The sequence below is a fragment of the Rana temporaria genome, chromosome 2 (assembly GCF_905171775.1).
Source record: "Rana temporaria chromosome 2, aRanTem1.1, whole genome shotgun sequence".
Lineage (NCBI taxonomy): Eukaryota > Metazoa > Chordata > Amphibia > Anura > Ranidae > Rana > Rana temporaria.
This window is the reverse complement of record NC_053490.1, coordinates 521,491,482-521,514,449: the sequence shown is the minus strand read 5'-3', so window position 1 is coordinate 521,514,449 and position 22,968 is coordinate 521,491,482. Positions and strand designations below refer to the sequence as shown.

The window sequence follows — 22,968 nt, the reverse complement described above, 5'->3', positions numbered from 1 at the left end:
GATAGATAGCTTGTGCATGTGTATCTTGCTTGCATATTTTCTGATACTCTGTATGTTGTGTATTGTTTTTACTTTAGTTCTACTTTAACAGTATCTTATAACTTTAATTTTATTTATATATTTTTTTGTTCGATCTTATAGACCTGATGAAGCGGGTATTTATATATAGCATTTTTGTTTAGTAAATCAAATTAAAGGGGTTGTAAAGGTAAATGTTTTTTCACCTTAATGCATCCTATGCATTAAGGTCAAAAAACATCCGACGGTACTGGCCCCCCCCCCCCGAATCCCCGTTTTACTTACCTGACCCCTCGAAAGTCCCGCACACGTCCACGTGATCCTCTTCGGTTCCCAGCCTGCCCGTTGATTGGCTACGCTGGACGAATTGATAGCAGCGCAGCCATTGGCTGGCGCTGCTGTCAATCACAGCGGATGCCGCGCGTGGGCCGGGGCCGAGTGATACAGTCGGTGGCTATGCCCGCCGCTGTATCACGGGAGCGCGCTCGCAAAGGCTTTCCACCATGCAAGCTCGCTCGCATGAAGGTGAAAAGCTTTTGCGAGGAGGAGCCGAGACAGCCGCCGAGGGACCCCAGAAGACAGGATTAGGGGACACTCTGTGCAAAATGAGCTGCACAGTGGAGGTAAGTAAATTTTTTCTTTCTTTTTTCTTGGGGTAAACACTGATAAAGCATGAATGTTTTATGGCCATAACTATTTGGTAACATATGCCAAAGGTTATCCTTCTTGTTGTTTGGTGCAACATCCCAATTTTAGCAACCTGTTCAGTTTTGCTGTCAGGCTTTCCCAGTGTCTGTAATTGCTGTTGGCCAATTATTTGTTTACTTTACTGTACAGATACTCATTACAAAACATGTAGCTGGCTCTCTCCTAATGTAAGATGGTGTCCCACACCTGTGCCGGTAAACGTCCAAGACAAGTGGTCTTGGCTAGATTCCACAACACATCCTTCTATCAGAGTTGAAGCCTCTGGTGTATCTTCAAATGTTTCATGGGGTTCAGAAACTCTTGGACCATAAGTGCTGGATTAGGGCTTGCGAGCTGTGATACTTCCTTGGCCCTACCATCAGGACCTCCAATAGTGGGGTACCGCCAGGCCTCCTTTAGGGTACCCGGGCACACAGGGGGGCTGGACAGCAGGGGAATTGATGCAGTGGGATTAAAGGACAATCACGGAATAATGCCTTGTGTCTGTGTCTCTCCCTCCAGCAGCTAAAAGTCAGTTTCTTACCCTCTGCATCACACCGGCTTTCAGCTGTTAGAGGGAGTGACTTAGACACGGGGCATTGTTCTGTGATTGTCCCACTGCACTAATCCCCCTGCTGTCTGGGCCCTTTGTATGCTGGGGCCCCTTACAGTGGTACCCCCCCCTATTAACGGCCCTGAAAGTACACCAGTGGCTTCAAATCTGATGTGTTATGGAATCCAGTCAAGACCATTCCTCCCGTCTCGCCACACCAATCCCCCTCCCTGTGCTGCCCACATCTGAATCCCCCCTTGTCCTCTTGCAGCACCACCAGCTTCCTTCTCCCACCTGCTGCTGCGGGTGCACAGGCAGATGGAGAGTGGGGGAAGGGGCCAGAAAATATGTCATTTACTGGCCCCTTCTTTTTCTGAATTGGACACAGTAAGCGATCAGTATGGATCAATCCTGTATCTACTATTCATAACTAAGCATATTAAACTGTATTTATAATGCTTCAGTTTATGAATGAACAGGAACCTATGTCTCCTGTTCATTCATCTTCAGTGTAGCTGAGGCTCCCAGAGAAAGAAATTGAAGAGTCTGTGTCCTGAATTCCTTTCTCTGTCTCAAAGGTTAGATGTTAGGGGTTTGTTGAGACCCCTGATATTTCATCCAAATTTCCCCAACAGTGTTGTAAAAAAATAATAAAAAAAAAGTAAAAGATAAATATATTTTTTTTCAAATTGTAAAAAAAAAAAAACATTTTTAAAAATTGTAAAAAATAAATTAAAAAAATCTGTAATTTTTGTAATTCAAGGGGCCCTGTCAGGTAGGCTGTACGGGGGACCAGTGATTTCAAATGGCAGCCCTGCCTACTATCATAGGGTGGCTCTTGTTATCCTTAGTTTCTACACAAACTATATTAGGAGGAGCAGTGGGCTTTATCCACTGTTGGGCATTGCAGCGACTAGAGTGCTTCAGATTAGGGATGAGCTTCGTGTTCGAGTCGAACGTAAGTTCGACTCGAACATCGTATGTTTAGTACACGCCCCACACTATAAAAGGCCGCCTGCAGGTCGGCCTTGTGTAGTGTGTTCCGGCGCTGGTTAGAGATCAGTCAGAGAGGGAGAGAGTGTCATTTTTTCTAGGTAGATAGAGCAGGCAGGCAGGTTAGTCAGTTAATGTTACAGTGTGTAGAGGATATATATACATCCCAGGTGTTGTACATATATTTATACACTGTATAGCTTAGCTAGATCAGTTCTTCCCAATTTACTGGCAGGTAGTTGATTGTGCTAGCTGCAGTGTTCTCACGTGGTGTATTGCCTGTGTCCTCTGCAGTGTGCACTATAAAGCTACACAGGCATACTATAGACACCCAGCAGGTACAATATTTAACCACTTAAGGACCGCCTCCTGCACATATACGTCGGCAGAATGGCACGGCTGGGCACATGTACGTACAGGTACGTCCTGTACTAGTACCCAGCCGTGGGTCGCGGGCGCACGGCCCGGTCCGAAGCTCCGGGACCGCGGGTCCCGATCGCCGCTGGAGTGTGGCGATCGGTCCCCGGAGCTGAAGAACAGGGAGAGCCGTGTGTAAACACAGCTTCCCCGTTCTTCACTGTGGCGGCTGCATCGATCGTGTCATCCCTTTTATAGGGATACACGATCGATGATGTCAGACCTACAGCCACACCCCCCCTACAGTTGTAAACACACACTAGGTGAACCCTAACTCCTACAGCGCCCCCTGTGGTTAACTCCCAAACTGCAACTGTCATTTTCACAATAAACAATGCAATGTAAATGCATTTTTTGCTGTGAAAATGACAATGGTCCCAAAAATGTGTCAAAATTGTCCAGAGTGTCCGCCATAATGTCGCAGTCACGAAAAAAATCGTGATCGCCGCCATTAGTAGTAAAAAAAAAAAATGCAATAAAACTATCCCCTATTTTGTAAACGCTATAAATGTTGCGCAAACCAAACGATAAACGCTTATTGCGATTTTTTTTTACCAAAAATAGGTAGAAGAATACGTATCGGCCTAAACTGAGGAAAAAATTATGTTTTTTTATATATTTTTGGGGGATATTTATTATAGAAAAAAGTAAAAAATATAGAATTTTTTTCAAAACTGTCGCTCTATTTTTGTTTATAGCGCAAAAAATAAAAACAGCAGAGGTGATCAAATACCACCAAAAGAAAGCTCTATTTGTGGGAAAAAAAGGACGCCAATTTTGTTTGGAAGCCACATCGCACGACCGCGCAATTGTCTGTTAAAGCGACGCAGTGCCGAATCGCAAAACCTGGCCTGGGCATTTAGCTGCCTAAAGGTCCGGGGCTTAAGTGGTTAAAGGAATTTTTCATTTATTTATTTTTAATTTAAGCATCATGATGCTTAAATAAAAAAATAAAAAAATGAAAAATTCCTTTAAATATTGTACCTGCTGGGTGTCTATAGTATGCCTGTGAAAACGTCTTTGAGAACCCGGGTCTTGCCCCAGGGAACATGTATCAATGGAATTTGTTTTGTTTTTTTCCGGTTTTTCTGGAGCAGTGTTTTTAATGATGCTGCATCATTAAAATCACTGCTCCAGAAAAAAACAACAGTTTTTAAAACTTTTTTCCATTGATACATGTTCCCTGGGGCAAGACCCGGGTTCTCAAAGAAGTTTTCCGACAATAACTTGCATATGGGGCTTTAAAATGAGCACTTTTGAATTTGAACGTTCGAGTCCCATTGACGTCAACGGGGTTCTAAATGTTCGCTTTGAACGTTCGGTCCGTTCGAAGGTTCTGGTGCGAACCGAACGCTGGGGTGTTCGGCTCATCCCTACTTCAGATACCCAGGAATCAAGAAAGACCATCAGGTGGGTTCAGACAGCAAAAAATAATATTTTTGGTGAGTTCCCGAAGTTCTATATATGCCAAAAGACAATTCGGTACCCCATACAAAAAAAAGACCAGACACCCAAGGGTCCTCTCTAAATATCGCAAGCTGTGCATGAACAAAACCAGGGCAGTAAAGGCCTTGTCTACCATTTTCTAATTAACGACCTAGACACCCGAGTTGTATTTCACCGATATCTGATTTTATAACCTTCACGGCAGACGGCATGGCAGCAAGGCTATGTGAGCGAGAGACATAACCTACGCTGCACACTGAGACTTCCTGAAGCATGAGATCCTTCAGCGGCAGGATTGATGAGGCTCGCAGGAAAGGCGTGAGCGACGGCCCAGCCCTGGGAAAAAAAAAAAACGCAGAGATTTATTGATCCAGCATTTTGGCCGGACCAAGATGGCTCCTCGCAAAGGAAATCTTTGCCCACCACATCTGAGGACACGCCGGTATTTGTAAGATGTTTGTTATTTTATATATTCTGTGCTCAAAACACAATGGAACTGACTGACAGTGAAAAATGCTGTGCATGGGGTGAAAAAAAAAAAATCTATTTTTATGTTCCCTTTCCGAAAAAAAAAAATTGTTATTTATCACTGTGACTTTTGGGGCTGAAAACAGAGGAGGGATCACGGAGCGACACACCGGAACAAAAGAAATGATTTGCTGTACGGCTTTGTATAAATGTAATGGGAATCGAACCAAAGATCCAACTTTACGTTGTAAAGTGCCTTCATGAACCAAGTTTTCACATATCACTTCCCCGCCAAGAGACAATTCTCATACCTCTGTGAACAACTGGGTGGCAGAAACAGAGAGGAGCAAAATTGGGAATCTTAATTTCTTCAAATTTTGGTGAAACTTGGAGATTTCAGCTAAATGCATTATGCCCCGTACACACCATAGGATTTTCCATAAAAAAAAAAGTTGAATGTGAGCTTTTGGTTGGTTATTCCGACCGTGTGTATGCTCCATCCAACATTTTCTGTCAGAATTTCCGCCAGCAAAAGATTGAGAGCAGGTTTTCTATTTTTCCAACGAAATTCCGCTCGTCGACGCGCAAAAAAAACATGCATGCTCAGAATCAAGCAGAAGAGCCAAACTGCCTATTGAACTTCATTGATCTCGGCTCGTCGTACGTGTTGTATGTCACCACGTTCTTGACGGTCGGACGGCTGAATAACGGCAGCTAGTTGGCTGTGTGGAAGTGCCTATCAGAGCCAGCAGCTCTGATAGGCTTTTCGAATACAGCCCTGAGGCTTCCTGAATGCTTATCCTCGGGACGTAGCAGCGGTGCATTCCTTGGATAAGACTGACAGGCATCTCAGCCAATCGGTCATCTGATTCTGGTAATCGGTAACCTGATTGGCTGAAGCGTCATCGAGGGCGGGACGAGGGACCTCGAGGGACGGTAGAAGCACGGCTGACCCCAGAAAGGTAAGTGCCGGGGGGGGGGGGGGGGCATTTTACAGGTCACAGTGGCAGCATTTTACTGGGCACAGTGGCGACAATTGCGGGGCACAGTGGCGACAATTGCGGGGCACAGTGGCTACAATTGCGGGGCACAGTGGCTACAATTGCGGGGGAAACAGTGGCGACAATTGTTGCGGGGCACAGTGGCGACAATTGCGGGGCACAGTGGCGACAATTGCGGGGCACAGTGGCTACAATTGCGGGGCACAGTGGCTACAATTGCGGGGCACAGTGGCTACAATTGCGGGGCACAGTGGCGACAATTGCGGGGCACAGTGGCGACAATTGCGGGGCACAGTGGCGACAATTGCGGGGCACAGTGGCTACAATTGCGGGGCACAGTGGCTACAATTGCGGGGCACAGTGCCTACAATTGATGGACACAGTGGTAACAATTGATGGGCACAATGGTGACAATTGATGGCAAAATGTTGAGCACCAGCCGCCACTGCTGACCGGTGTGTTCTGATGGAGGGGCCAGTTCCCCTGTCAGAACACAGTAACTCAGTGGTGAGATTTCTGTACTAATGTTGCATATCTAGTACATCGAGCTCCTCATTTTTATTTATTTTTCATCCTGCTGGATTGAAAGGGAAAAAAAAAGCATAAAGTGTGTACAAGGCTCATGCTGCGTACACACGATCGGAAATTCCATCAAGAAAACCGTGGATTTTTTTCTGATGGAATGTTGGCTCAAACTTGTGTTGCTTACACACTATCACACAAAATTCCAACCGTCAAGAACACGGTGACGTACAAGACGTACGACAAGCCGAGAAAAATTAAGTTTAATAGGCAGGGGGGGTATTCTGCTTGATTCCAGGCATGCGTGGATTTTTGTGCATCGGAATTGCATACAGACGATCGGAATTTCCGTGAGAACTAGCCGTGAGAACTAGCTCTCAAATTTTTGCTGTCGGAAAAAGTCAGATGGAGCCTACACACGGTCGGAATTTCCGACCAAAAGCTCACATCCAACTTTCCTTGTCGGAAATTCTGACCGTGTCTAGAGTCATCTTTAATATTGATCGAACCCTCGGAAAACATTTTCTTTCAGTCTCTACCCCAACATCCCAAAGAAGCAAACAAACACACACATAGAAGTTCCTCCAAGTTCCTCCACACCAAACTCGCTCATCCGTGTGTTTATGGACCTTTCTATGTGCACTGGTCCAAATTATTTCGTGGGGGGGGGGGGGGGGGTTATGGTGGGGGGTTGTTTTTCAGGGGTTGGGGTTGGCCCCTTAGTTCCAGTGAAGGGAACTCTTAAGGCGTCAGCATACCAAGACATTTTGGACAATTTCATGCTCCCAACTTTGTGGGAACAGTTTGGGGACGGCCCCTTCCTGTTCCAACATGGCTGCCACCAGTGCACAAAGCAAGGATAGTCCTGTGCAGTCCTGACCTCAACCCAATAGAACACCTTTGGGATGAATTGGAGCGGAGACTGCAAGCCAGGCCTTCTCGTCCAACATCAGTGCCTGACCTCACAAATGCGTATCTGGAATGGTCAAACATTCCCATAGACACCCTCCTAAACCTTGTGGACGGCCTTCCCAGAAGCTGTTATAGCTGCAAAGGGTGGGCCAACTCAATATTGAACCCTAAGGGACTAAGACTGGCCATACACCTATAGATTATCTGCAAATTTTCTATGGTCAGATGGATAAAGTGAAACGGATTACTCCATCTGCACTGAACTGTGTGGATGGAAGAATCACCCACTGGCCCACAAGCTTCCATATCTTGCTAGTCGGCCCCGCTGGCTCTCACAATACCTGAACATTCTAAATTGGGTGCAGGCATTGTTTAGGTCCAGAGCCAGCGGGGCCGACTAGCAAGATACTGAAGCTTTGCCCTGTGGGTCAACTCAATGTTGAACCCAACGGACTGGGATGCCATTAAAGTTCATGTGCATGTAAAGGCAGGCGTCCCAATACTTTTGAGAATTTAGTGTAAATTTCATACTCTGCGGAAGTGGATGAGGTTATGCAAATGACTCCTTTACGCAACAAAACAGGGAAGACGTACAAAGTGTAGTAGTGGCTACCAGACAATTCTATTTCAGTTTACCACTTGCTCGGGGAAAGCTACATCTCTCCTGGAATTCCTAAATATTGTGTGTATTTAAAAAAAGTAAGGTAGCGCATTAAACCCTTCTTAAAACAGAAGCTATTCACATGTCTCATTCCAACCCAAAAAGGATTATTCCTCATTTTAGGACAGTGGGCCAGGCAGGGCCGTCTTTAAGGTAGGGCAAAAGGAGCAGCTGCCCTGGGCCCTCTCATTGTTGTGGGGCCCAAAGCAGCTGCCTCATACTTGCCAACTATCCCAGTTTAAATTCTCTTGTCCCTTGAAGTTTTAGTCCTTTGCTGTGTCCTGATATCTCAGTGTGAAGTGCTACTACAAATGCTGCCCAGCTCTGTCCTATTGTTGTGTAAAGATGACTCCCCTGCAGATAGTGGGCCAGATCCACGTATCGCATCGTAATTTTAGGCGGGCGTAGCGTATCGTAGTTACGCTACGCCGCCGCTACTTTGAGAGGCAAGTGCTGTATTCACAAAGCACTTGCCTCTAAAGTTACGGCGGCGTATCGTAAATCTCCCGGCGTAAGGGCGCAGAATTCAAATGATGAACAGGGGGGTGTGTTTTATGTAAAATAAGCTTGACCCCACGTAAATGACGTTTTTTCGATCGAACGACGCATGCGCTGTCTGTGGACGTATCCCAGTGCGCATGCTCCAAATGACGTCGGCAAATCGTCATGCTTTCGACGTGAACGTAAATTACGGCCAGCCCCATTCACGGACGAGTTGCGCAAACGACGTAAAATTTGTAAAATTCTACGCGGTTCCGACGTCCATACTTAACATTGGCTGCGCCATGTTTTTGGTGGTTTATCTTTATGCCTGAAAACCCCTTACGTAAACGGCGTATCTTTACTGCGACGGCCGGGCGTACGTTCGTGAATAGGCGTATCTAGCTGATTTACATATTCTAAGCGTAAATCAGCATACACGCCCGTAGCGGCCAGCGTAAATATGCAGTTAAGATACGACAGCGTAGGAGACTTACGCCGGCCGTATCTTAGCAACATTTAAGCGTATCTCAGTTTGAGCATACGCTTAAAGTTGCGACGGCGGGGATTCGGACTTACGACGGCGTATCTACTGATGCACCCGTCGTAAGTCTTCGTGGATCTGGCCCTCAGTGTTTACATGTAAATAACCATCATTCATATGTAAATAGTGTCTGTATTTATATGTAAATAGTTGAGGCCGGTGGTATTCATATGTAAATAAAGGCGACATTCATATGTATATCATGCCCCTCTGCAGTGAGGAGATAATGTGCTGTAACCTCTAGCAACCAATCAGTGAGCAGTATTACTGTACAGTAATCTCTAGCAACCAATCAACAAGAAGAAATCATGTGCTGTAACCTCTAGAAACTAATCAGTGAGCCGTAATGTGTGCTGTAACCTCTAGCAACCAGTCAGTAAGTGGTAATGATATGCTGTAACCTCTGACAACCAATCACAATCACTGCCTGATCTGATACAGTAAACTGATTTTAAGTCTAGCTGATATTTATTGTATGTCTCAGGGCAGGTGGAGAGCAAAATTGCATGGGGGGGGGGGGATTGTTGCCCAGGGTCCAATCAACATTAAAGATGTCCCTGGGGCCAAGACATGCAGATTGTTGCTTTATATGATGATTATTGCTTTACAGCTGTTTTAGGCTTTTTTCCCCATCATCAGTGCAGTGTTTGGAAACACTGGGGTGGATTCAAGAAGCAATTGCGCCTGTGTAACCATAGGTTACACAGCGCAATTGCTTACTTGCCCCGGCGTAACGAGTGCTCCTGATTCAGGAGCCTCGTTACGCCGACTGCAGCCTAAGATCTGCGCGGCATAAGGCTCTTATGCCCGCATATCTTATGCTGCATTCTTGCGGTGGACGCTAGGTGGCGTTCCCGTTGTGCTCAGTGTATAGTATGCAAATTGCATACTAACACAGATTCACAACGTTGCGCGAGCCCTGCGTACGCAATTTACGTCGTTTACGTACGGTGGTTTTCGCGCAAGGCTGCCCCTGCTATTAGCAGGGGCAGCCCATGTTACGTATACCCGTCGTTCCCGCGTCGCGAAATTAGAATTTTACGTAGTTTGCGTAAGTGAATCGTGAATGGCGCTGGACGCCATTCACGTTCACTTTGAAGCAAATGAGGTCCTTGCGACGTCATTTGCCGCAACGCACGTCGGGAAACTTTCCCGACGGAGCATGCGCTCTACGCTCCGCGCGGGAACGCGCCTGATTAAAATGATTCCCGCCCCCTACGGGATCATTTAAATTGCGTGCTCTTGCGCCGGGCATTTTGCCAGCTTATGCTCCGTGAATCGAGGGCAGCACAAAAAATTTGCGGGGGTGCAGGGCAAAATCGTTGCCCTGCGCCTCCGTAATAAATGCGCAAATCTCTTTGAATCCGGCCCAATGTCTTCTATAGAATAGGGCTTGGGACCCAATGATACAATATAGGAATATGCCACCAATTTTTGGGTTATGTGATGGAATAAGATATGTGAATACATGGATTTACTAAATAAGACAACTCTTCGGCTTTCCAGTACCAAAACAAAGAAATACTGCGTGTCTATTCCGTCTCCAGTGCGCCATCTGCTGTTTTACATTACACACGGCAAGATTCATGTAAGACGGCAAATGGGAAAAGCAATGCTAAAATTAGCCACTATTTATAAAACACATTGCCGATGTAAATGAGTTGCTGTGACCATGCAACTAAAACCTAATTTACACAGATGCACCTATCCGTACATCCGTGAGAAGAGTCGTCTTCACCCACACAGGATGCACAGGTGCATTTGCATGCAGGCAGCTCTGTTCATATCTACTGGGATGCAGTGACTGCCAGGGCCGTCTTATTGAGCGGGCACCCCTGGGCACGGCCCGGGGGCCCCAAGTGCTCATGGGGCCCCATCGGGGCCGGCTCCGATCTAGGTGGATGTAGTACTGGCAAGTTGCGGTAGCGTCCCCATGAGGGTGTGCGACGGCGGTGGGGGGCGATAGATGACACCAGGAAGAAGCTGTAGTTGGTGCTGTTGAGCGGCCCCCCCAATCATTGGTTAAGCGGGATAAAGAGAACTTAACTTGGCAGCAGCTATGTGACACAGGGGAGAGGCAGGCTGTGGGTGTATCTTACCCCCCTCCTCTCTGCCAGAACCCCCCCCTGCTCTCTGCCAGACCTCTCCTTCTCTCTGCCAGATCCCCCCTCCTCTCTGCCAGACCCCCCCCCCTGCTCTCTGCCAGATCCCCCCTTCTCTCTGCCAGATCCCCTCTTCTCTCTGTTAGATCCCCCTCCTCTCTGCCAGACCCCCCCTCCTCTCTGCCAGTCACCCCCTCTCTGCCAGTCACCCCCTCTCTGCCAGACCCCCCCTCCTCTCTGCCAGACTCCCCCTCCTCTAAGCCAGACCCTCCTCCTCTCTGCCAGACCCCCCTCCTCTCTGCCAGCCCCCCCTCCTCTCGCCAGACCCCCCCTCCTCTCGCCAGACCCCCCCCTCCTCTATGCCAGACCCCCCCTCCTCTATGCCAGACCCCCCCTCCTCTCTGCCAGACCCCCCCTCCTCTCTGCCAGACCAACCCCCTCTCTGCCAGACCCCCCCTCCTCTAAGCCAGACCCCCCTCCTCTCTGCCAGACCCCCCCCTCCTCTCTGCCAGACCCCCCCTCCTCTCTGCCAGACCCCCCTCCTCTCTGCCAGACCCCCCCCTCCTCTCTGCCAGACCCCCCCTCCTCTCTGCCAGACCAACCCCCTCTCTGCCAGACCAACCCCCTCTCTGCCAGACCAACCCCCTCTCTGCCAGACCCCCCCCCCTCCTCTCTGCCAGACCCCCCCCTCCTCTTTGCCAGACCCCCCTCCTCTCTGCCAGAACCCCCCCTGCTCTCTGCCAGACCTCCCCTTCTCTCTGCCAGATCCCCCCTCCTCTCTGCCAGACCCCCCCCTGCTCTCTGCCAGATCCCCCCTTCTCTCTGCCAGATCCCCTCTTCTCTCTGCCAGATCCCCCTCCTCTCTGCCAGACCCCCCTCCTCTCTGCCAGACCCCCCCTCCTCTCTGCCAGTCACCCCCTCTCTGCCAGTCACCCCCTCTCTGCCAGACCCCCCCTCCTCTCTGCCAGACTCCCCCTCCTCTAAGCCAGACCCTCCTCCTCTCTGCCAGACCCCCCCTCCTCTCTGCCAGACCCCCCCTCCTCTCTGCCAGACCCCCCTCCTCTCTGCCAGACCCCCCTCCTCTCGCCAGACCCCCCCTCCTCTATGCCAGACCCCCCCCTCCTCTATGCCAGACCCCCCCTCCTCTCTGCCAGACCCCCCCTCCTCTCTGCCAGACCCCCCTCCTCTCTGCCAGACCAACCCCCTCTCTGCCAGACCCCCCCTCCTCTCTGCCAGACCCCCCCTCCTCTCTGCCAGACCCCCCCTCCTCTCTGCCAGACCCCCCTCCTCTCTGCCAGACCCCCCCTCCTCTCTGACAGACCCCCCTCCTCTCTGCCAGACCCCCCCTCCTCTCTGCCAGACCCCCCCTCCTCTCTGCCAGACCCCCCTCCTTTCTGCCAGACCCCCCCTCCTTTCTGCCAGACCCCCCCTCCTCTCTGCCAGACCAACCCCCTCTCTGCCAGACCAACCCCCTCTCTGCCAGACAAACCCCCTCTCTGCCAGACCCCCCCCTCCTCTCTGCCAGACCCCGCTCCTCTCTGCCAGACCCCCCTCCTCTCTGCCAGACCAACCCCCTCTCTGCCAGACCAACCCCCTCTCTGCCAGACCAACCCCCTCTCTGCCAGACCCCCTCCTCTCTGCCAGACCCCCCCTCCTCTCTGCCAGACCCCCCCTCCTCTCTGCCAGACCTCCCTCCTCTCTGTCAGACCCCCATCTTCTCTGTCAGCTCCCCATGTGGCAAGTGACAATCCGCAACATGTGGCAGGTGACGGTGGCAAGTGACACGCTGAATCTGGAGGCAGGTGACGGTGGCAAGAGGTGGAAAGAGACATGCTGAATCTGGAGGCAGGTGAGGGTGGCAAGTGGTTTTGCACAGAGTGGCCCCAATCCTCCTCTTCTGGGGTCCCTCAGCAACGCTTCTGCTTTCTTCTCGCGTGCCCCGTTGGAGAGTTTCTCTGCTTCGGGGCACCAGTGCACATAGAAAGTCTCTCTGCAAAGATATGCCCCCTGCTGAGTCAGACTTCTGCGTAGAGACAACTGCTTCCACACAGAGAGCAGGGGTCCTTCACTTCAGTATGCTGGCAGAGGACAGACTGTTCTACTCTAAAGCTGTGGCTGCTTTCCTAAATGAACTGTAAGACTTTGAGCACATGTTGTGTTGATTTAAACTGATGATTTATTTGGGGGGGGGGGAAATGGAAATCTTACCTTCACTCCAATCGCGTTGTATGGATCATTCAGCTTTTCTTTCTCAAGACCCTGAAAAATGGCAATGTAAAAATATTCAGTTCAGTCCCCAAGACACAAATTGGCTCTGCAGATACAGGTACATATATTTAGCTTCTGTTTCTCCCATCCTCTTTAAAAGGATACAATAACAAAGTATAGTAGGCACTCATGGTTTCTCGGTCATAAGCAGCTTTTTGTCTCATAACTGGCATGGTTCAAGTCAGTTGAGTATTGTGGTGTTTAATTTGTGAATACTGTATTTATTGGCGTATAACACTCACTTTTTTACCCTGAAAATAGAGGGTAAACTGTGCCTGTGTGTTATACACAGGGGGCTGTGGACATTTTTTTTTCTGAAACTTCCCTGTTAGGCCCCGTACACACGAGAGGATCCATCCGCTGGAATTGATCCGCGGACCGGCTCCAGCGGATAGATCCCCTGGTGTGTACAATCCAGCGGATCTGTTTCTACGGATTTTTATCCCCTGGGATGGATTTCCAGCAGATAAATATTTGATGACATGCTTTCAAATCTATCCGCTTGAATCCATCCCAACGGATTGATCCGCTGGTCTGTACAGACTCACCGGATCAATCCGTCCGAATGAATCCCCCGCATGCGTCGTAATGATTCGACACATGCGTGGAATTCCTTATATGACAGCGTCGCGCACGTCGCCGCGTCATCATCGCGGCGACGGCGCGACACGTCATCGCAATGGGATTTCGGCGCGGATTTCGATCCGATGGTGAGTACACTCCATCGGATCAAAATCACAAATCCTCGAAGGTGGACCGTATCCGCGGATAAATCCTCTCGTGTGTACGGGGCCTTAAAGTTAGGGTGAGTGTTATACGCCGATAAATACGGTAATTCGATTTTCCTAATAGTGGATGGCAGAGGCTTTAGTGTTGGACAAAACTGCCTTGTATTTAAGGGCTAATCTTTTTACCTTCAGAGGAACCCACAAAAAAAGGAAAAAAATAGGTCTCAGAAAACCACTGCTAAAACCAATTCATCGGTGGCACTAGGAAGAGTACCCCTTACATTGGTTATCAATGGGAAAAGTACCCCTTACATTGGTAGTCAATGGGAAAAGTACCCCTTACATTGGTTATCAATGTGAAAAGTACCCCTTACATTGGTTATCAATGGGAAAAGTACCCCTTACATTGGTAGTCAATGGGAAAAGTACCCCTTACATTGGTAATCACTGGGAAGAAGGACCCTTACATTGATGATCACTGGGAAGAAGGACCCTTACATTGGTGGTCAGTGGGAAGAATGCCCCTTCATTGGTGGTCAGTGGGAATAAGGACAAATACATTAATGGTCACTGGAAATATTGTTGATGGGGAAATTGCATATTTCAAATTCCTTATTAATGTTGGTCTCAAAAATATCTAATAAAGCCTATAATATCCTGGTTATTCTGGCTACCATAAATGATTCATCCTATAGGAATGTGAACTACCTATATAGACAAGCCAGCACCATCTCTATCAGGAATGTGCCGTTTTCCTTAAAAGGTCATACTGCCCTGAGGGTGGGCATTTTCTTACAGTCAAGGGGCCGGATTCAGAAAAGAGAAACGACGGCGTATCTCCTGATACGCCGTCGTATCTCTGAGTGTGGTCGGTCGTATCTATGCGCCTGATTCAGAGAATCAGGTTACGCATAGATATCCCTAAGATCCGACAGGTGTAAGTGTCTTACACCGTCGTATCTTAGGCTGCATTTTCTGGCTGGCCGCTAGGTGGCGCTTCCGTTTGTTTACGCAAGGAATATGCAAATTAGTATTTAGAAACGAACGACCGCCCGACGCTTTTTTTTTACGTCGTTTGCGTTCGGCTTTTTCCGGCGTAAAGTTACCCCTGCTATATGAGGGGTATGTGCGGCGTATCCTATGTTAAGTATGGCCGTCGTTCCCGAGTCAAATTTTGAACATTTTACGTCGTTTGCGTAAGTCGTTCGCAAATAGAGCTGGACGTCATTTACGTTCACGCCGATTCCAATACGTCCTTGCCGGGGTACTTTGGCGCAATGCACACTGGGATATTTTACGGACGGCGCATGCGCCGTTCAAAAAAAACTTAAAAAACGCGGGGTCAAGATAAATTTAAATACTACACGCCCCCAACATCCCCATTTGAATTACGCGGCCTTACGCCGCAACACATACGTTACGCCGCCGTAAATAAGGGCGCAAGTTCTTTCTGAATACAGAACTTGCGCCCAAAGTTACAGCGGCGTAACGTATCTGAGATATGTTACGCCGCGCATAAAGATAGGCGTTCGTATCTGAATCCGGCCCAAGATCTATAATACCACAGCCAAAACTGGTAAGACTTTAGTCTCGTATCCAGAGCTGCATCATGCAACATGCATGCGTGTTATCTTATATCTTTAGTTAAGTATTTTTGGCATATTTTCTTTATCTATATCAGTCATTATGTTATACTTATAAGTATTTGTGTGATCTCTCTGTGCACATATCGAATAAAAACCCTAAAAAATGTAAACTATCAAGTGATCATCATACATCAGGTGCCCAGTAAGAAGAGGGACCCTTAAAATTAAGGTCAGGGGAAAGTACGCTTCTTACGTTGGTGGTCAGTGGAAAGAATGTTCCTTACATTGGTGATCAGTGGGAAGAATGTTCCTTACATTGGTGATCAGTGGGAAGAATGTTCCTTACATTGGTGATCAGTGGGAAGAATGTCCCTTACATTGGTGATCAGTGAGAAGAATGTTCCTTACATTGGTGATCAGTGAGAAGAATGTTCCTTACATTGGTGATCAGTGAGAAGAATGTTCCTTACATTGGTGATCAGTGGGAAGAATGTCCCTTACATTGGTGATCAGTGAGAAGAATGCTCCTTACATTGGTGATCAGTGGGAAGAATGTTCCTTACATTGGTGATCAGTGGGAAGAATGTTCCTTACATTGGTGATCAGTGAGGAGAATGTTCCTTACATTGGTGATCAGTGAGAAGAATGTTCCTTACATTGGTGATCAGTGGGAAGAATACTCCTTACATTGGTGATCAGTGGGAAGAATGCTCCTTACATTGGTGATCAGTGAGAAGAATGTTCCTTACATTGGTGATCAGTGGGAAGAATGTCCCTTACATTGGTGATCAGTGGGAAGAATGCTCCTTACATTGGTGATCAGTGGGAAGAATGTTCCTTACATTGGTGATCAGTGGGAAGAATACTCCTTACATTGGTGATCAGTGAGAAGAATGTTCCTTACATTGGTTGTCAGTGGGAAGAATGTTCCTTACATTGGTGATCAGTGGGAACAATACTCCTTACATTGGTGATCAGTGAGAAGAATGTTCTTTACATTGGTGATCAGTGGGAAGAATGTTCCTTACATTGGTGATCAGTGGGATGAATGCCCCTTACATTGGTGATCAGTGAGAAGAATGTTCCTTACATTGGTGATCAGTGGAAAGAATGTTCCTTACATTGGTGATCAGTGAGAAGAATGTCCCTTACATTGGTGATCAGTGGGAAGAATGTTCCTTACATTGGTGATCAGTGGGAAGAATGTCCCTTACATTGGTGATCAGTGGGAAGAATGTTCCTTACATTGGTGATCAGTGGGAAGAATGTTCCTTACATTGGTGATCAGTGGGAAGAATGTTCCTTACATTGGTGATCAGTGGGAAGAATGTTCCTTACATTGGTGATCAGTGGGAAGAATACTCCTTACATTGGTGATCAGTGGGAAGAATGTTCCTTACATTGGTGATCAGTGAGAAGAATGTTCCTTACATTGGTTGTCAGTGGGAAGAATGTCCCTTACATTGGTGATCAGTGGGAAGAATGTTCCTTACATTGGTGATCAGTGGGAAGAATGTCCCTTACATTGGTGATCAGTGGGAAGAATGTCCCTTACATTGGTGATCAGTGGGAAGAATGATCCTTACATTGGTGATCAGTGAGAAGAATGTTCCCTACATTGGTGATCAGTGGGAAGAATACTCCTTACATTGGTGATCAGTGGGAAGAATGTTCCTTACATTGGTGATCAGTGAGAAGAATGTTCCTTACATTGGTTGTCAGTGGGAAGAATGTCCCTTACATTGGTGATCAGTGGGAAGAATGTCCCTTACATTGGTGATCAGTGGGAAGAATGTCCCTTACATTGGTGATCAGTGGGAAGAATACTCCTTACATTGGTGGTCAGTGTACGGAATGTACCCACTACATTGATGGTGAGAATGCTCCCCTTACATATAGCTAAAAAGACCTTCCTAGTGGCACTGGAACTATGAAGGCGTCATCAAATAGGAGGTCAATCAGCCACAGGAACCCCTATAAACCCTGGTTAAGAATGGCTGGGCAGACCACAAGACTTCACAGGATTTTCTTGCAGGAACATCCAAAGACAAATAGCATAAGTGTTTGGCTCGCCTGTCACATTACATATTACTGAGTCAATATTCAATTAACTAGCAGTGACTTCAGTACCACATGAGGGGTTTCCTCCAACAATTATTATGCAGAGCAGTCACTGTATGTAACAGAGCTATAAAAAGATGGCTTCCTGCCCACCATGACTGTCACTGACCTGCACCATGGTCTGTGAAGAGAACACTTACCTGGTAGATAGAATTATCCGGAGACCTGTGCTTCTGTGGAAGAGAAGAGAGATAGTTACACACAAATGTAACATGTTACCCTAAGTGTTTGAAAGATATTCATATCCTACTCTGAACGACGTGCCTATACACAGGGCCGGATTTGCTCTCTCTGCCGCCCCAAGGCCAGGTTCCGCAATGTCCCCCCCCCCCCCCCAAATCAACGGAGAATGGTAACCGGATGGCAGGGGCGGCACGGTTAGTTTAAATATTTTTTGTTTCTTTTTTTTTTTTTTATTTGTAGCTTGTCGTTTACTTTTTTGTGTATACTTTTCTTTTATATATTTATATATATATATATATATATATATATATATATATATATATATATATATATATATATATTATTTTTCTTATTCTTTACTTTTTAATTACTTTTTATTTTATTAATTGAATTATTATTTCTTATTTTTTTTTCACCTAACTTTATTGCTATCACATAGGAGAAAACAATTCCCTGTGTGATAGCAATTGGAGGTGACAGGTTCTCTTTATTGACCCTGTCACCTCCAAAACAGGAGTCCTAGCACTGTGCTAGAACTCCTGTCACAGCTGAGATGGGAAGAGCACAGCTCACCCCTCTCACTGTGTACATCAGGGGTGGGACAGGAGACGGACTCGGCGGCTAGGGGGAGAACGGAGTCCCGAAGACAGAGCCAGCAGAAAGAGGTATGTGGGGGGGGGGGGGAGGGGAGGACGGACAGCAGCACAATCACTTGTTAACGAGCGAGCGGATTTGCCCACACTACATTTAGCCCTGCTAGAAAGCAACTTACCGCCCTTAACTGTATGTTCCGGCCGTCGGGGGACTCCATGACGATGCCGCCCCTCTGTGCCCTGCCGCCCCGAGGCCTGGCCTCGGTGGCCTTGTGGGAAATCCGGGCCTGCCTATACAGTAGTTGAAGCCAGTCACATAAGCAAATGCATAGGCAGCTGGTCATGTGACCTCTGCTAAACATGAGAACATAAGATCTCTGAACCTCCCTTTCGGCAGGGATCTTCTCTTCCAACGCCCAGAGAGCTTGTTGGGAAATTGCAAAGCTATGGTTTCTACATCAAAGCTTGGCATTTTAAGGCTTATATTGACTTTATTGAGTGCTATAGGTAATACTGGATTCTAGATACGTCCCCTCCGGAACTGGGTTCTTCCCAAACAGCTAAATTTCAAACTAGTGAGGAAAGTGGAAAGATGGCATTGGGTCTGTAGGGTTATCCTACTGGTATTGTTATCTTAAGGTATTGATGTTGGTATACATGATGTCACTACTTCTACATTCACTACCCCACATCTGATTACCCTTTATTATTCCTTATTGTTTAGTAAATTTTTTCCTTTTTGGAACATTTAGGAATGCCTTATCTAACATTATATTTCTGCCCTTATTCTCTTATACAAATATACATTCTAGCCATCAATTTGATAGGTCTGTTTGTAATTACTCATTCGATTATCTAAACACGGCCATTCTGGGTGTTCATTGCAGGTGGCGGCTCCTCCTCCGCCGCCGGGGTGTCACTTTTTGAGGCTCCTTGAAGACCCCTATGGGTGGACCTCTCACCCTCGGGAATGCGGGGGCTTCCCATAGGTCCCCTCGGATTACTCAGTGGCTTCAATATCTCCCATTCCACGTTTAGCGGTAAATATATCCCCTGCTAGAATCTATGTGATGTATTACTGACATGCTATTTTTATATTAATTCTATATTTTTGTGATATACCTTTTAGAAATAATTATCCCCCTGAAGAGACCCCAATTGGTCGAAACGTGTCGGGAATCAACATTGTACTACAATATGGAATACTATATCATGTGTAATGATTATGTCTAATGTACCATGGAATGTGATATTTTACCATTACATTTGTTTTTTATTGTAACTTCTATATACTGCGACATCCAAGACTTTTTCTATTCAATAAATACTATTTTTATATAGCTACCAGTATTTTACTGTTTTGACATTGCTGCCTAAAAGCCCCACAAAAAACGGGGAAACCTTTCCATTATCTTGATGTTGGTATAAATGACCCATTTCCTGGGCACGCAGCTTCAATTGGCACCCCTGAGGATCTCCAAAGTCTCATTGGCTTCTAGTGTAGCATAACAAGAATTGTACTTGAAGCTCCACACAACTTCTAAGAGGTCCAGATACAACTTTATTCCATTAAAAGTCAGGGGTAAAATCCAAAAAAGTTACCAACGCGTTTCGGGGGAGGGGGGTCTAAGTGCCCCCTTCATCAGGGCTTGACTGGCAATAATGTGCTGATGTGCCAAACAAGCTGCTGATAAGGCCTGTGCTTGTTATCCGCACTGGAAACAATACCATTGTAGGTCCAGTTCACCTCTGGCTTGTTTTCATTGTTGCCAGTCAAGCCCCAAAGCTGTAGTGTGGCACTTCAATTTCAATTCCCATTTCAAACTAGGCTATTAATCTTGGTTGGGGGTCGCCTTTCAATGTATACACCAGACTAAAAGGAATCAAGTGGAAGGAAAACTTGTATGGTGTTTTTGTTTTTTCCTCTCTGCATTTGTTGGGGCTCTATAGACCAGGGGCGGACTGACAACTCATGGGGCCCCCGGGCAATAGGAGATGATGGGGCCCCCGGGCAATAGGAGATGATTGGGGCCCCCGGGCAATAGGAGATGATTGGGGCCCCCGGGCAATAGGAGATGATGGGTCCCCCAGGCAATAGGAGATTATGGGGCCCCTAGGCAATAGATTATGGGGCCACACAGTACAGTACACACAGTATACACACACATACACACACAGTATACACACACACAGTATATACACACACAGTATACACACACACTGAGAAGGTACTGGAGAGGCGGGGCAGCTATAATCTTGGGATTTTTAGACCAAAACGATGTCGTTAAGGGACATTTCAGGGACAGATGTAAAAAAACAGATTTTTACATACTGTCCCTGGTTTTACTGAGGTTGGCAACCCTGATGGGGTCCCCTAGTGGCATGGGGCCCTCGGGCAGTGCCCGAGAGCCCGAATGGTCAGTCCGCCCCTGCTATAGACTATGGGGGTTGATTTACAAAACCTGGAGAGTGCAAAATCTGGTGCAGATGTGCATGATGGCCAATCGGCTTCTAACTTCAGCTTATTCAATTAAGCTTTGACAAAATGTTCTGCAAGCTGATTGGCTACCTTGCACAGCTCTGCCAGATTTTGCACTCTCCAGTTTTAGTAAATCTCCCCCCATATGTGTTTTGTAAAATCTTCTTCTCCACAGTAAGCCCATGTGCTGAGCACACCTTAACATGCGATTTCAGAATCTCAATGCTACCCAGCCCCCCCCCCCCCCCCCCCAGACATGTGCGGTTCATTTCGTTCCGAATTAAAATTCAGATGCATTTTTGTTTTTCGGAAATTCGGACACGTGATATTGGGACACGTGGATAATTTACAAATTTAGACTTTATGTTTTGGACTTTATTATTATTTTATAGTAAGAGCCCATTCACACAGGGGCAACACGACTTTCAGAGCGACTTTGGGAGGCAACTTGAACACGACTTGAGTATGAATCACAACGCGACTTGGGGCGACTTCAGCGCGACTTACAACGCGACTTGAAGTCACCTCCAGGAGGGGGAACTTCATGCCAAGGGGTTCCCCCTCCAAGAGCATACCAGGCTCTTAGGTCTAGTATGGATTTCAAGGGGAACCCCCTACGCCGAAAGAAACGGTGTGGGGGTCCCCCCCCAAATCCATACCAGACCCTTATCCGAACACGCAGCCCGGCCAGTCAGGAAAGGGGGTGGGGATGAGTGAGCACCCCCCCCTCCTGAACCGTTCCTAGGTGGCATGCCCTCAACGTGGCGGGATGCCCACCCCAAAGCACCGTTGTCCCCATGTTGATGGGGATAAGGGCCTCTTCCCGACAACCCTGTCCGTTGGTTGTCGGGGTCTGCGGGCGGGGGCTCGCTTGTCCCCACCCCCTTTCCTGACCGGCCGGGCTGCGTGCTCGGATAAGGGTCTGGTATGGATTTGGGGGGGACCTCCATGCCGTTATTTCGGCGTTGGGGGTTCCCCCTGAAATCCATACCAGACCTAAGGGCCTGGTGTGCTCTTGGAGGGGGAGCCTATGCCGTTTTTTTATTTAAAATTTGGTGTGGAGTTCCCCTGTGGGAGGGAGGGGTTTGCCTTAGAGCCGGTTCACACTGGGGCGACTTAAGACGACTCCATTCACTTACATTCATTTCTTCATGCAGCTCGGCTTGAGGCGACTAGGGGCGACCTGAAGTCGGATCCCAAGTCGGACCTGTGTGAATGGGCTCTAAAGGTTTGGGTTGCGTGGCATCTTTTGCTGAATTATTTACTGTATTATAGCCCATTCAGAAAAAATAGTCAGCACACTGACATAGATCAACCCCAAAACTCCAAATTATAAAGTGCATATTTACACAAATAGAGCTTTCTTTTTTGTAGTATTTAATCACTGTGTTTTTTTTTTTTTTTGCTAAACAAATGAAAAAATACCAAAAAAAATTAAAGTTTTTCTTAATTTCTGTTATAACATTTTGCAATGTTTTTTCTCCTCCACTGATGAGGCGGCACTGATGGCCGCTGATGAGGTGGCACTGAAGGCCACTGATGAGGCAAGTGTAATGGGTAAGTGTGTTTACATTGTGATCAACTGTGATTGGCCATTTACCCTGATCTGTGATCAGCTGAAGGACACAGCAATCACAGAACGAGCCGGATGTGCACCGTAGTGTGCTTGTGGTAGTAGGACGACCATAGACGCCCTCCCTGAACTGGATGACCGTGCTGTAGCTGACATTTGGCTATATCGAGGTCGGCAAGTAGTTACGTTTTGACAAAAAAAAACGTTATTTCTATGCAGAGCTGCACCAGATTTTACATGCCCCAGTTTTAGTAAATCTCCCCCATGTCTGTCATCTTGAATGAGGGTCCAGTGAGGTCTCGAGGTGGTTAAGGTTACCCTTTAAATGTACAGTGCAACCTTGGTTAACGAGTAGCGCAGTTAACGAGTGTTTTGGAAGAAGAGCAATCCTGACTCGGTTTGTGAGTGTTGTCTCGCAAAACAAGCAGGGTTCAAGCCAATAGGATGTGCAGTACCGCATTTGGCCAGAGGTGCGGGGGCGCCGGTGACATTCGGAACAGTTCGGAACTGTTTGGAAATATTTGGAAGGGGGTTTCCGAGTTTAGCCAAGCTCTCCCCAAGTATTACCGAGGCTCTCTGGTGCCCCCCCACCTCTGGTCACATGCGGTAATGCATGCCATAGAAGTCAATGCA

The 22,968-nt window shown here is 47.4% G+C and overlaps 1 protein-coding gene across 2 annotated transcripts in view; it reads right to left on the bottom strand.

Annotated features, from left to right (window-relative positions):
* Window positions 1-22,968, bottom strand: part of CD247 (CD247 molecule) — a 212,933-nt gene that overhangs the window by 22,077 nt on the left and 167,888 nt on the right. For both annotated transcript variants that reach the window (XM_040339079.1, XM_040339080.1), the window contains exons 5-6: window positions 17,648-17,680; window positions 13,013-13,063 (exon numbers count right to left, since the gene is read on the bottom strand). In XM_040339079.1, coding sequence (XP_040195013.1) covers window positions 13,013-13,063; window positions 17,648-17,680 — 84 coding nt within the window. The remainder of the gene's footprint in view (window positions 1-13,012; window positions 13,064-17,647; window positions 17,681-22,968) is intronic.